The sequence below is a fragment of the Pleurodeles waltl genome, chromosome 11, assembly GCF_031143425.1.
Source record: "Pleurodeles waltl isolate 20211129_DDA chromosome 11, aPleWal1.hap1.20221129, whole genome shotgun sequence".
Classification (NCBI taxonomy): Eukaryota; Metazoa; Chordata; class Amphibia; order Caudata; family Salamandridae; genus Pleurodeles; species Pleurodeles waltl.
In genome coordinates this window covers 819376749-819392631 of record NC_090450.1, presented here as the reverse complement: position 1 = coordinate 819392631, position 15883 = coordinate 819376749, and the positions used below count along the sequence as shown (strand labels likewise).

The window sequence follows — 15883 nt, the reverse complement described above, 5'->3', positions numbered from 1 at the left end:
TACAATGTTCCATTGCCAGAGGAAGCTTGGCAAAAAGTAGCATTAGACTTTGCTTGACCTTTGGAAACCCTCCCAGTATCGCAAAGGTACATGATGGTTCTGGTGGATTATTTCTCTAAATGGGTATATGTTGGTTTTACATCTAACCCCAACACTGAATCTATTTTAACATTTTTAACAAATATTTTCCCCATTGAAGGGATACCTAAGGAAATAGTTACTGACAATGGCACACATTCTGTATCAGATAGAATGAAATAATTCATTGAAGAACACCAAATAAAACATATTAGAGTGGCATTATATTCCCCTTCTGCAAATGGCTTGGTGGAACACATGAACAGGTTTCTAAAAGGAGTACAAACAGAATTAGCAGGTGGTGTTGAAGTGAAATCTTTTTTACAACAGAAAATATGGCCATATGTAATTACTCCCCAAGGTACTGCTGGGGTGTGCACATTTGTTCTTTCATGTAAGAGATTTCCTAGGTGTGTCATTTGAACAGATTGGTTGAGGAAGTTAAACAGTAACAGGTTAGAAGCTATTTCTGAGCTTTAGACTACAGAGCAAAGAACTCAAATCCATTCATAGGAACTATTTAATAGGAAACACAGAATTAAGGATGTTGAATTCATGATTGGCGATTGGGTACTAGTGAAAATTCCTACCATAGTAAAGAAAGGCCATTCTAAATCCATGACTCCTACGCAAATTGAAAAAATTTGAAAGGGTTCAGTGTTGTTGAAAAATAAAGGTTGGTGGAGTAAAAGAGATCTTATCAAAGTCACGCGTGATCAAGCAAGCAAAATTTTAGCAGCTAAAGATGCTGATTCATTGTCAGGTTATGCGTTCATTGAGGATAAACAAACAGGCAATGTGGAAACAATGATTCTGCACATATGTCTAATCTAGTGGATGTTTCTGAAGTTGAAGTAATGTCAACTCTGGGTGCAGTTAATAATCAGGCACAACATCAAACTCAAACTTTAGGAGTTTTGCCCACCTTTGTTGGTGAAAAACGCAATGTGGGTATCCCTATCAAGTACAAGGACTATTACATTTCATGAGTTTATTGACAAAGCCAATGTTTATTACTGCAAAAGATTTTTTTTTTTTTTTTTTTTAAAAAGGGGAAGGTGTTGTAGTGAGGTTTTCATGTAATTTAAATATTGTTTATGTGTGTACGTTGCTTGCTATTGCACTGGAGCGCACGCGTGACATCTGGCGTGTTTGTTAGATGCACTGTGCTCGGGGGTGCATTTGAATACAGTGGCTTGCTATCTCATTGTTGCTTTCTTTTAAATACTGCCCTGAGTATAGTTAATGTTTAAAATATTACTAGTGTCCCTCGTGTGGCCGTGTCTTTGGTTATGCAGTTTTCGCTTTGCTGTTGGAGACTACGGTTGGATGGGTTATGGGCTCTTTAAATTTGGAAGAAAATAAACTGTGTTCAACGTTTCATCTGTGGAATTATTCAACTATATAGCGGTAGACCTTACACCACAGAGGTCCAATTGAGGTGAGCATTTCAAACTTCAGTAGGAGGCTGGAGGGTTGCAGTGGAGCACCCTGGGGGGCACTGCTGAAGGAAACTTAGAGCTCCTGCTTATTTGCATTTCTGCTGCGTGTGTACTTTGCACATGTACACACACTGAAGGTGATGGGTGTACAGTGCACACGCTCATGTCCCCCACACTGTGTCCTGGGTAGTGATTATACAAGCACAGCAAGGATTTGTAGCATGGCACATCCAGTGACAAAAAAGGCTTAAAATAAAGTAGAATGTTGCAAGAAGGAGTTTAAACAATTGACACCCCTTACTTCTAACATTGATTATTTGTCATGGGAAGCAAGTTTGGCACCAATTGTTTCTGAAATTCTAACAAAGTCAAATTTAAACCATTCTAACATCTTGTTAAGAGTAAAAATATAACTGAGTATTACTACCATTATCTAGCGAATATTGAAATGGTCTGAGTATTTGTACTTGTAGAGGGTTGTGATGGTGTGTGTTGATATGCCCATTTATCATACTGAATTGGTAGGCACCTCAGTGTGTCACCGGCCACCGACGGTATATACTATAACGACAGGCACCATGTCTTGGAATAAAGAAAAGGGAAACTGAGCGCATAAGCGTGGACACAACTGACGCTATTCCTTGTATGATGTTACCTGTTGCAGCAATGCTTCAAGATGGTCATAGGCATCACTTCTAAACTCTGACATTTCCCATTATAAATAAATAGCACAGAGGGCAGACAGAGTTAAGAGAGAAATAAGAGAATATAGGAATGTTAAAAGTGAAATCCATATTCCATACAAATAGGCAAAATGAAGCACTGAATAAACAGAAAAAATCGTTAAAGTTTTTAGTGAATTATCGTTACAAAAGATCATTTTATGGGAGCTAAAACATCTCAAGGACGCAGAAACACCTGGACCAGGTGCCCTGAATTTGATTGTAGTTATGTGAGCAACCTGAGAGGGAGGCATCTGTCACTATTGTCTATGTTGGGATATCCTAATGTAAACTCATTCCCTAAATTTTCAGGAAAACCCGATCACCTCAGGGATTGCACTGCTTAAGTTGTTAAGATCACTTACTTTCCATTTGCTGGAGAAATGGTCCCACTGGTTTCCAGACACCGCTGCAGAGTTCTCATATTCAATCATGCAAATTAATTTGCTTTTAGGGAGCCGACCTCTCTTCTTCATTCATTACTTATAGACCATTAAACATATTTTCATTTGAATTTTCTTTATTGAAAAAATATCTATTTCTTTTCACAGTAGTATATTTGACATTCATAAAATCTTTACGATACTCGAAAAACAACCCCTATCCTACATGAAAGATTTACTTTATACAGTTCATAATATGGGTGTTGGTATTCATTTATATCCAAAACCCCCAGTTGTTAAAAAAAAAAATCCATCATATGCAGTACAGCCCAAGCCAGGATTACTAGTAATGCAGTAGAACTTGTAGTTCTGAGGACAGTGGCTGACGTGCGACTGTGAAGCACCTTACATCCCACTGAGTTAAATATTGTGTCTTTTCCTCGATATGCCGATAAGGAGGAGTTGTGAGTCTCTACTGACTTTTACTGAATCTGCAGGACAATCTCTTTCAGGTTCCTCATACTTCTCCCAAAGCTACCAGGGATAAGAAGATCTACAAAGTGACTTCATAATCCAAAGGACCAAGGGGACTGATGGTTACTGAGTCAGAAAGCTGTAAATGCATGCCATGTTTGGTAGCACCCTTTGTTCTTATTTTCTGAAAAGTCATGATGTCATTGATCAGTGAAATTCTCGTTGGGGAGTGGGTACATTATCACTGATGACTGTGAGGTGCCTTTGAGGTGGCATCACCTCTTAGTGTTCTAGGCCCCTTCGGTTGTGTATGGTGAAGCACTTGAGCCAGCCTCTTTTCAGCAGTTGCATGCACTGGTTGCGTGATTTAGTCTGGGGCACTATGTGAAAAGAAAGTATTGTTCCCTTTCTCTTGTGAAGAGTATTTCCAGATAGTGAGGATTTTGGGTGGCCCTCAGATAGAATACTTTTTTGAAGAAACAAAACAGGTGTGTCTTTTTTCTACCAGGCACCTCAGTTAGTGTTTTGGCTAGTTCAAAAATGATCTTGATGACAAGGGTCTCTTGATACAAAAAACAAAAACAAAAAAAACACAGATGATGGACAGAATGAGGAACAAGTCAAACATCCACCCCCAGTCACAGATTTGGGTTCAACCCATCTGTTTTTTCATTCGCCATGCCTGTTCTTTTTGCCATTGTCGCCCTAAGTGGGAAGGGTATGCCCAGACTTGGGTCCCGTGTTCACTGCACCACTGGATTCAAGCTAGCCTGGCTGATGAGGGGTGATACCCCAAAACCAGTCCCAGGATGCTTGTTTCGGGTCCAGGGAGGACCTGGCCTGGCACTTCAGGCTAGACTACTCCCATGGGGAGCAGTGTCAAGACTGATTTGCATACGGCTGGGTCCAAACTGGAGTGGTGTGGTGGGTAAAAAACAATGGATTAAACAAAGATCTTCGTGACTGGGTGTGAATGTTTACATTGCTCAGCATTCCGTCCATCATCTGCTGTTTTTGCCTTTGTCGCCTTTAGTGGGAATGGTATGCACAGACATGGCTCCTATGTTCACTGCGCCACTCAATTCAAGCTAGCCTTGCTGATGAGGGGTGATACCCCGAAACCAGTCCGAGGATGCTTGTTTCCGGTCCAGGGAGGACTTGCCCTGGCAGTTCGGGCTGGACTGTTCCCATGGGGAGCAGGGTCAAGACTGATTTGCATTTGGCTGGGTCCAAGCTGGGGTGGTGTGGTGGTCAAAAAAATGATGGCTCAAACCCAGATCTTTGTGACTGGGGATGAATGATTGCATTGTTCAGCATTACGTCCATCATCTGTTCTTTTTGCCTTTGTCACTCTAAGTGGGAAGAGTATGCCCAGGTGTGGGTCCCATGTTCACTGCACCACTGGATTCAAGCTAGCCTGGCTGATAAAAGTTGATATCCTGATATGCTTGTTTCCGGTCCAGGGAGGACCTGGCCTGGTGGTTCAGACTGGACTGTTCCCATGGGGAGCAGGGTCAAGACTAATTTGCAAATGGCAGGGTGGTGTGGCGAGCAAAAAAACCAACAGATTAAACCCAGAACTTTGTGACAGGGTGAAAATGTTTGCATTATTCAGCATTCCATCCATCATCTGTTCTTTTCGCCGAGGATCTCTTGATGTCAAGGACACTGATACCCTCTGAACATTCAATTTGGCTCTTGCCAGTGTGCATCTCAACACTGTAGCTATGTCTTCAAAGTGGACTTCACTTGTGATGTATTTGGTGTTTAATGCTCTGACTTTGAATGTCTTGACAGGGATAGGGTGAGGAGTTAGTGGGAATAGAAGGGCATGGAAAAGGAGTTAGAGGCAGTAGTTCCCCAAACCTTATTCATGATGATTTACCTGGAGACAATCATGAAGGGGCCCTGAAACACTACCTGTCTAGATGAGAAATATTTGTGGATCTTGTAATAGAGTTCAGAAAGCTTTACAGCAGGAGGACCATATCCCTCCCACATAGGATTGTGGTGGGCAGAGGATGGAGTATGTTTTTGTAACTTTTCCGTGCCACCTGAAGCGTTGTTCTTGAACAGTGAAAGCTTGGTAGCTGTGGAGGAACACTAGAGCACTGAAAGATTCCCTCTCATAAAGGACTGTGACGGGTGAAAAACTTCAAGGGAACCGGACAAAAGGACAAAACAGTAAAAATGTGACAACAAAGACATTGACAGGACTTAGTGATCAGGATCCTATGTTTGGACAGCATAGAAATGAGGTGCCAGTACACTAATGTACTACGCCCTCTGGAATAGCAGGAGAGTTTTAAATGTTTGTGTCTAGCTCTAATGTTTTCTACCAATACCCTCTCAGCTTTTTCAGTTTTTAAAAAATACAGTAAACAAATGTACAAGCCTGGCATCTCTGCACTGTCCTGTCATTTTTTTATTAATTTAAATAAAAAATAAAATGTGTTTTTAAATAGGCATTTACATAAATGTAGGAAAAATAAAAGAGAAGATTTATTTTTGGAAGTTATTCTGGGATCCTGTTTGCAGTAGATACTCAGGCCCTGATTTATACTTCTTTGCGCCGTATTAAAGTCATTTTTTTGTATGCAAAAGTGGCGCAAACTTACAAAATACAACTGTATTTTGTAAATTTGCCACGCTTTTGCGTCAATAAATGATGCTAATGCTGCACAAAAAAAGTAAAAATCACGGCCTTAATATTCACAAAAGATCCCTTGTCGAAGAGACTTCTTTACATACACCAGAATAATTGCATGTTTAAGCCTAGAAATGAACCTATCAAAACATAACAAGAATATCGAAGAGAATCCTCCCTCAACATTGCTTAGCCCACAAGAGCACTGTGTGTAACCCAAAACACATGAACGTATATGAAAGAGAGATATAGAGTAAATTGAACCCAGGAGCAGCCTTCAGTAACAAACCTAGAACCCAAGAGGCTCTTCCAGAACACAAAACAGCTGGAGGCAGCCTTCAATCACACATATTCCACTCCAGATATGTCCCCCAGTAAGCTAAGACTGGTATAGCACCTTTATTGCAGACCGAGTCCTTCAGCAAAGTATCCTTATCATTGCACAACTCAAGGACCAGGAGAGAACATTCCATAATTTAGCAGAGCCAAAATGAATTCATTGACTCCCCAAAAACAGACGCAGATCCTATGTAGTGTGCAATCCAATTCAGTGAAATAATCTGTTCAATCCCATTACAGTAGGTCACACCTTCGCCCTAACTGTGGCAATATACTATCCACTCCCTAGGAAAATACTTTTTGGCCCTCATTAGCCGTTTCTAAGCTAACTGATGTTTTCACGCCTTCTCAAATTTCTAGGATGCTCTCTCCCCACCCTCACCTCAGTCTGTCTCTATCCAGTGAACATAGTGTCCATGACTGCCACATCCCCATTTGTTTTAAGTATTTGATACATGGTGAACCTAGTTCCAAAGAGCGGTAGAGAGCTTAACACAAAACATCTTTATTGGATCAGGCACATTTCGTATATGACCTTCTATAAATAGAACAATATAGTAAGGTTTGGATGAGGCTGAATAAGTAACACGAAGACAGGGCATGAGTTCCTATGTATGGCAACCTTCATTATCCAGAATCCTCCATCACCATTACCTGATGTCTATGCAGCCTCCATCCATTCCCACCAGTCTAGAAAAAATAGGTCACAGATCTCTTACCTCCCAATACGATGATCTTCTTGCGGGTATTCTCACTCAAAAAATGCTTGATAAGGTTGTATGCAACTGGGAACAACCTTGGTGCTGTAAAACAAGGAAGGAATTAGATCGCTTGGGCGATATACCTCACATAGCTGGTGCGGTTTTGGGGACAGAGTAAGAACCAAGGAAGGATGTTGCACCACAAAGACCCTTGAGGGAAAGAGTACAGGGGAGCTCGTGGTTGTGTGGGTGTGTGGTGAGAAAGCTGGTATACTTGTAAGTGTGTGTATTACCACATGTTGCTCAATTGAGCTTTGCCCACATTTCTTGAAACAAGAAGACTGTACGTCTCTTTATCCAAGTGCACAAAGGAATCTATCGCATGCTGAGTATAGCACTAGAGACAGAGATTATGTGGCTGCAAAAGCCATCTCACCTGACTTTGGTGCGTTCTGAGCAAGAATAATCTACTTAAAAAAAAAGTTTTTAATTGTTTTAAACATAAAAGTTATGATTTCACTGAATGCATGGGGCAATTTAGTTCGGTGTACTCATATGACGCAGAAATTATTAGAAACAAACGGTGCAATGTTTAACAATTCTAGGATCGTACATACTTACAGTAAATGAACATACATAACAATATAATTGGAACCCAACAAAGGTCAGGCGTCCCCATCCAAAATGAGGTGTAACAGAACGGGAACGGTTACAATAGAGTTGCTTCAGTACCTCCTAAGGGTGGCTGTGTGTGGGGAGAGCTAACAGGTGGGCACTTCATTAATCTCTTTCCCAGGATATACTACATATTGCAATTGCCGCCTTCAGAATGCGATGTATCATTCTTTGTTAGGGATATCACTCATTATTGAGAAGATACTTGGTAAGGCCTTGATAGGTGTCAGGTGTAGGACATCCTAGGTACCAATATCAGTAGCACATGGAAATTATAATAACCCTGTGGGTTCAAAGGCTATTATTATTTCGTCCCACGAATGGCTAACTGGGCACCTGCAAAGGCCTCTCTAACCTTTCCTGTGAAGTACTACACTCTCACTTGTAACCCATCAATTTATTTTGGCTCCTGGCTAAGTTGTGGAGCCTCTGAAGAATGTCACACCATTGCTATCACTCTGTTGGCCCAAAAATCTAATCGAGGAATCTATTACCTACTTTGCTGGGTTTAGGGTACAAACCCCAAGAGACATGTGAGTGCGTGTGTGCAGATCCATCCTTCCCAATTTCGATTCTAGCAAGTCTGTAATGTATTCAAATATCTCTTGATCGTACAGCAGTCCAATACCATGTGAAATAATTCCACATCTACTAAACTGCAAGGAGAGGAAGGCAGAGACTGTTGATCAAGTATCTTATTAACTGCCTCTGGTGTGAAGTGTGCTTTATAAGTAAAGTTAAATTGTATGTACATAACTTTGGAGTGCTGGGATTTTGTGTGAATATTCTAAGATGTTCCTTCATTTCCCATCTTTATACTTCCATGTGATCGGCCCCACAATGTCACCTAGACTGGACGTTTGGTGTATCGGGGCACTGGGTCACATGCTCTACATTTTTCACAGAGTGACATATATTTAGAGCTGGCCCGCTGGAAGTCCGTTCATGACCACTGAGTCAGATAGTGATTTTAACATGCCCAGGGCATGACAGTCATCTACCATTTACTATCCCTACCCTGGTCCAGGCAGCAAGTTGCCCACTGATGGGAGCCATGGGGTATATGCTGGAGACTTCTTGGTTTCCATCAAGCATCACCTCCATTTCAGTTATATTCAAAGTGGTCTATGGCATCTGCCATATGGGATTCTCCATCCAATGAAGAGAAGGGTCAAGAGCCCCCAGGCTATCTTATCTCTTGGTAATCCTGTTTCAGGTAGATGGGTACCACCCTGCTACTGTGGTACCCATTGAAGCTGCATGGCTAAGTAGTAATTCTCAAAGTCTGGTGTGTTTAGACATTATTCATTTATAGAAAATTTACATTTTTCTAGCAAATACCAGTGCCTGCCCAGGCAGCACCTAAAGGGTAACACAATAATACAAGAGACAGAAGCATCACTATCTAAGTCAGAGCTGTTTTGCCTACGGTTCAAATTGGAATTGTGCATCAGGATTTCAAAAACCTTTCAAGACATGCATGTCTTGACCAAGGTTTTTGGCCATCATTCTCGCTGCCATGATAAAGTTACACTGCAAGGAACCTGAAGGGGAAACTTTACCATGGGACTCCAAATTTCACCACTTCTGACGGTCTTTCCCCCATCATCACTAAAAGCTGAAATGCACAGGGCTTTCCCCCATTGGCAAAAAGGACCAAATTCATGAAGACAGCCAAATTTGATTATTATGTTGGTCCGTCAGAAGAATACATAGGTTTTAAGCATATAAGAAGCTAGTCTGTGGGCCATCTTATGACCAAATACCGCTGTCAGCACTTTTTATCCTCCATTACAGTAGAATGGCAGCACCACTACCAGGGAGAACAGCAAGGGGGAGGTACCACTAGAGGGGTTAGGACTCTCAGCAGGCAGTCTCCAGATGTAGAGGTCAAGATGGTTGGGGCCTTTACTGTCCCTGAGGCTCTGAGCTAGTGGCCAGCCATCTAGCCCTTGGAGCCACTCTAGTGATCTTGGATTCAAGATGCAGATCCAGTCCTTCTCACTCAAGCATCAAGGTAGTAGAGTAACGGTACTTTTTGCCTTGCATATGACTGCCTTGCATATGGCGGGGTCCAAACTGAGGTGCCCCGGTGGGCGAAAAATGATGGATTGGGATGCAGCCTGAGCAATTGCCAGTGGCTGTGAATAATTCAAGCACTCCATCCATCCCCTTTTTGTTTTTGCATTTGATGCCCTAAGTGCAACCGTTATGCCCAATTTGGGTGCCTGGCTCACTTTGTCATTGAACCAAGCAATATCTGGCTAAAAAGCTCTAACTAGGGCAAAACTGGTCCTAGTTTGCTTGTGTTCCTGCTAAGGGAGACCCGAGCCTGGTAGCTCAGGCTGGACTGTTCCCATGAGGAGCAGGGTCAAGACTGATTTGCAAATGGCTGGGTCCAAACAGGTGGCATGGAGGGTGAACAAAGATGGATTAGGTTGAAGTCCGAAGGATTGCCAGTGGCTTAGATTAATTCAAGCATTCCATCCATTCCCTTGTTGTTTTTGCATTCGGCACCCTTAGTGCACTGGGTATGGCTAGAATATGGACACGGGCTCACTGTTCTACGGGAACCAAGCTATACCAGCTGAAGAGCCCTAACTAGGATGAAACCGGTCATAGATTGCTTGTGTTCCGGTTCAGGGAGGAGCTGTACTGGCAGTTTGGGCTAGACTGTACCCACGAGGAGCAGGGTCAAGACTGATTTGCACATTGCTGGGAAGAAACTGAACTGACATGATGGGTAAAAAACGATAGATTGAGATGCAATTGCCAGTGGCTGAGATTAATTCAAGAAACCCATCCATCCCCTTGTTGATGTTGTAATTTTGTAAAAGTGGGATTTTCAAAATTGTGACATAAAATCTAACAATACCATTAAAGATGGTTTAAAATTATAATTCTTTAGAGACCAAACTTCACATTCCCTCCCACTCCCAATTGAAAGTTATCACTTGTTAGATGTTATTAGGTAACCAAGTGTTAGCCTATGAGAGTGGCAGGCCTTGCAGTAAGAAATGTAAAAATTGTTCACTATCAGGAATAAACTCATTTAGTTTTTCACTACTGCGACATGGAAGAGTCAAAAGTATATGTCCAACATATCCTGCCATAATGGCTGTTTAGGGCCTACCCTGGGGTGACCTATATGTATTCAAAAAGAAGATTTAGGCCTGTCAAAGTTTCTTTTGCCAGGTCGAAATGACAGTTTAACCTGCACACACACAGGCTGCAATGGCAGGTCTGAGTCATGTTAAAATTGTTATTTAAGTGGGTGGCAAAATGAGTGCTGCAGCCCCTCTAGTAGCATTTAATTTACAGACCATGCATACATATAGTACCACTTTACTAGGAACTTACCAGTAAATTAAATGTGAGAGTTGAGTAGAAGGCAGTGTTACTGTGTTTAAGGAAGAGAGAGCAAGCAATTTGCAAACTTTACCACTGCTAACCAGTTCTAGAGTCTTAAGGCCACCAAAAGCAAAGTCAGCAAAAACAGGAGTATTGAAGGCAAAAAGTTGGGGAAAACCATGCCAAGGACGTAGGGTCCAACAGTGTGCTTGTGTTGTGAGGACAGAGGTGTAGCCTGGAGCCTGGGAGAGGATGCAGTCTTACCTTTGATAATGAAGAAATGCTTGAGAAACTCTGGATAGTTATCTTCAAACATAGTCATCACCTGTGGAGGTAGAGAAAAGGGTCACAAAGGGGTTACTGTACATCTCTCAGATCTTCAGTTCAGGAAAAGCCAATGTTCAAGTCAATAAGAACTTCAAACCCAGAGCTAGACACTCAAGGTCCTTGACGGTGCCACCCTTTATTCACAGGTGCTTCTCCTCACAGGTACATGCAGACGCATAGGGGTTTTCAAGTTGTCATTTGCTGCTAAACAGTCAATATCTGCATTTTTCTAAGAGTGCCTGTTTCAGATTCACAGACAGTCCCTCATTCTTTGAGTTTGCCACACCATCGCTCTGGAGCAAAAAGCAGCCAAACTTCAACTTTGTCGACTAGAACGCTGTTGGCATATAGAGTACAGAGAAGAAAATAGGGTCAAACTCAAAGCTGAAATGACAAAATATAAGCATACTGCTCAAAACAAAATTTATCTACTACACTAGCAAAATCACTTATGCCCTAGACAAACAAAAAGAGATCTTCAAGATACTGAATGAATTATCGACCTCAAAAAGAGCGACTCAAAGTTTAGAGCCATCACTAAATACCTTCTTTAACCGGTTCTGTGCCTTGGACGAGATGATCTCGTCCAAGGCTACAGTTCCCCTGTGCCTTGGACGAGATCATCTCGTCCATGGCACAGGGGAACTTGAGGGAGCGCTAGCGCGCCCCCCCGTGCCCCCCTTCCCCCCCCAAACCGGGGATGGAAGAGGAAGACCTTCTCCTTCCACCCCCCACACCCCCCTGTGACGTCAGCGTGCGAGCGCGCGCTGATTAGTCACAGGGGCCTCCCCCATCGCGCTGGAAGCAGAGCTTCCAGCGCGATTGAAAGAGAAATGCTAAGCATTTCTCTTTCAATCACGTGGGGGAGGCCCGGAGGGGCTTCAAAGGGAAGGAAATGTATTTCCTTCCCTTTGAAGTCTCTCCGAGGGTTTCAAAAGCCGGATTGCTTGCAATCCGGCTTTTGAAACCCCACTAGACACCAGCGATTTTGTTGTTGTTGTTGTTGTTACTGACAAAAGGGAGCGACCCCTTGGGCAAGGGTCGCTCCCAGGGGGGGCATATTTTCGGGAAGGCCTTTTCTGCCCCCAGGGGGGGGCAGAAACCTCTAGGCACCAGGGATCATTTTTTTTTAACGTTTTTTTTATTTTTTTAGGTGGGGAGCGACCCCTTAGGCAAGGGTCGCTCCCCTTGGGGGAAAATTATATTTAGGCCATTTCTGCCCCCCTTGGTCAATCTTTAGATTTTAGGTCAATCTGCAGAAACCACTAGGCACCTGGGATTTGTTTTTTGGCGCCAATGTCACGCCGGGGGAGCGACCCCGTAGGCAAGGGTCGCTCCCGGGGGGGGGGGGTTGGGGGGGCAAATTTATTTTAGGCCATTTCTGCCCCCCCCGGGGACAGATCGGCCTATTATTAAGCCGAACTGCCCCCAGGGGGGGGGGGCAGAACCCTCTAGGCACCAGGGCAATTGTATTTTTTTTAATTTTTTTTATGTTGTTTTTTTTAGAGATGGGGAGCGACCCATCAGGCAAGGGTCGCTCCCCTGGGGGGCAAATTGTATTTAGGCCATTTCTGCCCCCCTTGGGGGCAGATTGGCCGATTTTACTAGGCACCGGGGATTTGTTTCTTGGCGCCAATGGAACGCAGGGGGAGCGACCCCGTAGGCAAGGGTCGTTCCCGGGCAGGGGGGGTTTGGGGGGGGGGTGGGGGGGTCAAATTTATTTTAGGACATTTCTGCCCCACCCCCTCCCGGGGCCGGCTGAGCTAGAGGCCAAACTCCACAGGTAGGCACTTTGCAAAAAACACCTCTGTTTTCTGTGAAAAAATATGTTGTGTCCACGTTGTGTTTTGGGCCATTTCCTTTCGTGGGCGCTAGGCCTACCCACAGAAGTGAGGTACCATTTTTATCGAGAGACTTGGGGGAACGCTGGGTGGAAGGAAATTTGTGGCTCCCCTCAGATTCCAGAACTTTCTGCCACAGAAATGTGAGGAACATGTGTTTTTTTAGCCAAATTTTGAGGTTTGCAAAGGATTCTGGGTAACAGAACCTGGTCCGAGCCCCACAAGTCACCCCATCTTGGATTCCCCTAGGTCTCTAGTTTTCAAAAATGCACAGGGTTGGTAGGTTTCCCTAGGTGCCGGCTGAGCTACAGGCCAAAATCCACAGGTAGGCACTGTTTTCTTTCAAAAATTTGGATGTGTCCACGTTGCGCTTTGGGGCGTTTCCTGTCGCGGGCGCTAGGCCTACCCACACAAGTGAGGTATAATTTTTATCGGGAGACTTGGGGGAACGCTGGGTGGAAGGAAGTTTGTGGCTCCTCTCAGATTCCAGAACTTTCTGCCACAGAAATGTGAGGAACATGTGTTTTTTTAGCTAAATTTTGAGGTTTGCAAAGGATTCTGGGTAACAGAACCTGGTCCGAGTCCCACAAGTCACCCCTCCTTGGATTCCCCTAGGTCTCTAGTTTTCAGAAATGCACAGGTTTGGTAGGTTTCCCTAGGTGACGGTTGAGCTAGAGGCCAAAATCTACAGGTAGGCACTTCGCAAAAAACACCTCTGTTTTCTTCCAAAAATTTGGATGTGTCCACGTTGCGCTTTGGGGCGTTTCCTGTCGCGGGCGCTAGGCCTACCCACACAAGTGAGGTATCATTTTTATCGGGAGACTTAGGGGAACGCTGGGTGGAAGGAAATTTGTGCCTCCTCTCGGATTCCCGAACTTTCTGCCACAGAAATGTGAGGAACATGTGTTTTTTTAGCCAAATTTTGAGGTTTGCAAAGGATTCTGGGTAACAGAACCTGGTCCGAGCCCCGCAAGTCACCCCTCCTTGGATTCCCCTAGGTCTCTAGTTTTCAGAAATGCACAGGTTTGGTAGGTTTCCCTAGGTGCCGGCTGAGCTAGAGGCCAAAATCTACAGGTAGGCCCTTCGCAAAAAACACCTCTGTTTTCTTCCCAAAATTTGGATGTGTCCACGTTGCGCTTTGGGGCATTTCCTGTCGCGGGCGCTAGGCCTACCCACACAAGCGAGGTATCATTTTTATATGGAGACTTGGGGGAATGCTGGGTGGAAGGAAATGTGTGGCTCCCCTCAGATTCCAGAACTTTCTGCCACAGAAATGTGAGGAACATGTGTTTTTTTAGCCATATTTTGAGGTTTGCAAAGGATTCTGGGTAACAGAACCTGGTCCGAGCACCGCAAGTCACCCCTCCTTGGATTCCCCTAGGTCTCTAGTTTTCAGAAATGCACAGGGTTGGTAGGTTTCCCTAGGTGCCGGCTGAGCTAGAGGCCAAAATCTACAGGTAGGCACTTCGCAAAAAACACCTCTGTTTTCTTCCAAAAATTTGGATGTGTCCACTTTGCGCTTTGGGGCGTTACCTGTCGGGGGCACTAGGCCTACCCACACAAGTGAGGTATCATTTTTATCGGGAGACTTGGGGGAACGCTGGGTGGAAGGAAATTTGTGGCTCCTCTCAGATTCCCAAACTTTCTGCCACAGAAATGTGAGGAACATGTGTTTTTTTAGCCAAATTTTGACGTTTGCAAAGGATTCTGGGTAATAGAACCTGGTCCGAGCCCCGCAAGTCACCCCATCTTGGATTCCCCTAGTTCTCTAGTTTTCAGAAATGCACAGGTTTGGTACGTTTCCCTAGGTGCCGGCTGAGCTAGAGGCCAAAATCTACAGGTAGGCACTTCGCAAAAAAACACCTCTGTTTTCTTCCCAAAATTTGGATGTGTCCACGTTGCGCTTTGGGGCGTTTCCTGTCGCGGGCGCTAGGCCTACCCACACAAGTGAGGTATCATTTTTATCGGGAGACTTGGGGGAACGCTGGGTGGAAGGAAATTTGTGGCTCCTCTCAGATTCCCGAACTTTCTGCCACAGAAATGTGAGGAACATGTGTTTTTTAGCCAAATTTTGAGGTCTGCAAAGGATTCTGGGTAACAGAACCTGGTCCGAGCCCCGCAAGTCACCTTGGATTCCCCTAGGTCTCTAGTTTTCAGAAATGCACAGGTTTGGTAGGTTTCCCTAGGTGCCGGCTGAGCTAGAGGCCAAAATCTACAGGTAGGCACTTCGCAAAAAACACCTCTTTTTTCTTCCAAAAATTTGGATGTGTCCACGTTGCGCTTTGGGGCGTTTCCTGTCGCGGGCGCTATGCCTACCCACACAAGTGAGGTATCATTTTTATCGGGAGACTTGGGGGAACATAGATTAGCAAAACAAGTGTTATTGCCCCTTGTCTTTCTCTACATTTTTTCCTTCCAAATATAGGAGAGTGTGTAAAAAAGACATCTATTTGAGAAATGCCCTGTAATTCACATGCTAGTATGGTCACCCCGGAATTCAGAGATGTGCAAATAACCACTGCTCCTCAACACCTTATCTTGTGCCCTTTTTGGAAATACAAAGGTTTTCTTGATAGCAATTTTTTACTCTTTATATTTCAGCAAATGAATTGCTGTATACCCGGTATAGAATGAAAACGCACTGCAGGGTGCAGCTCATTTATTGGCTCTGGGTTCCTTGGGTTCTTGATGAACCTACAAGCCCTATATATCCCCGCAACCAGAGGAGTCCAGCAGACGTAACGGTATATTGCTTTCGATAATCTGACATTGCAGGGAAAAGTTACAGAGTAAAACGTAGAGAAACATTTTTTTTCACCTCAGGTTTCTGGGATCCAGCATTGGTTTCATGCCCATTTCCGTCACTGACTGGAAGGAGGCTGAAAGCACAAAAAATTGCAAAA

General features: G+C 43.9%; 1 protein-coding gene across 1 annotated transcript in view; it reads right to left on the bottom strand.

The window, feature by feature from the left end:
* The window catches only part of LOC138266167 (SEC14-like protein 2), a 157466-nt gene that overhangs the window by 46392 nt on the left and 95191 nt on the right, over positions 1 to 15883 (bottom strand). The window contains exons 7-8 of the mRNA XM_069214637.1: positions 11077 to 11137; positions 6805 to 6888 (exon numbers count right to left, since the gene is read on the bottom strand). Coding sequence (XP_069070738.1) covers positions 6805 to 6888; positions 11077 to 11137 — 145 coding nt within the window. The remainder of the gene's footprint in view (positions 1 to 6804; positions 6889 to 11076; positions 11138 to 15883) is intronic.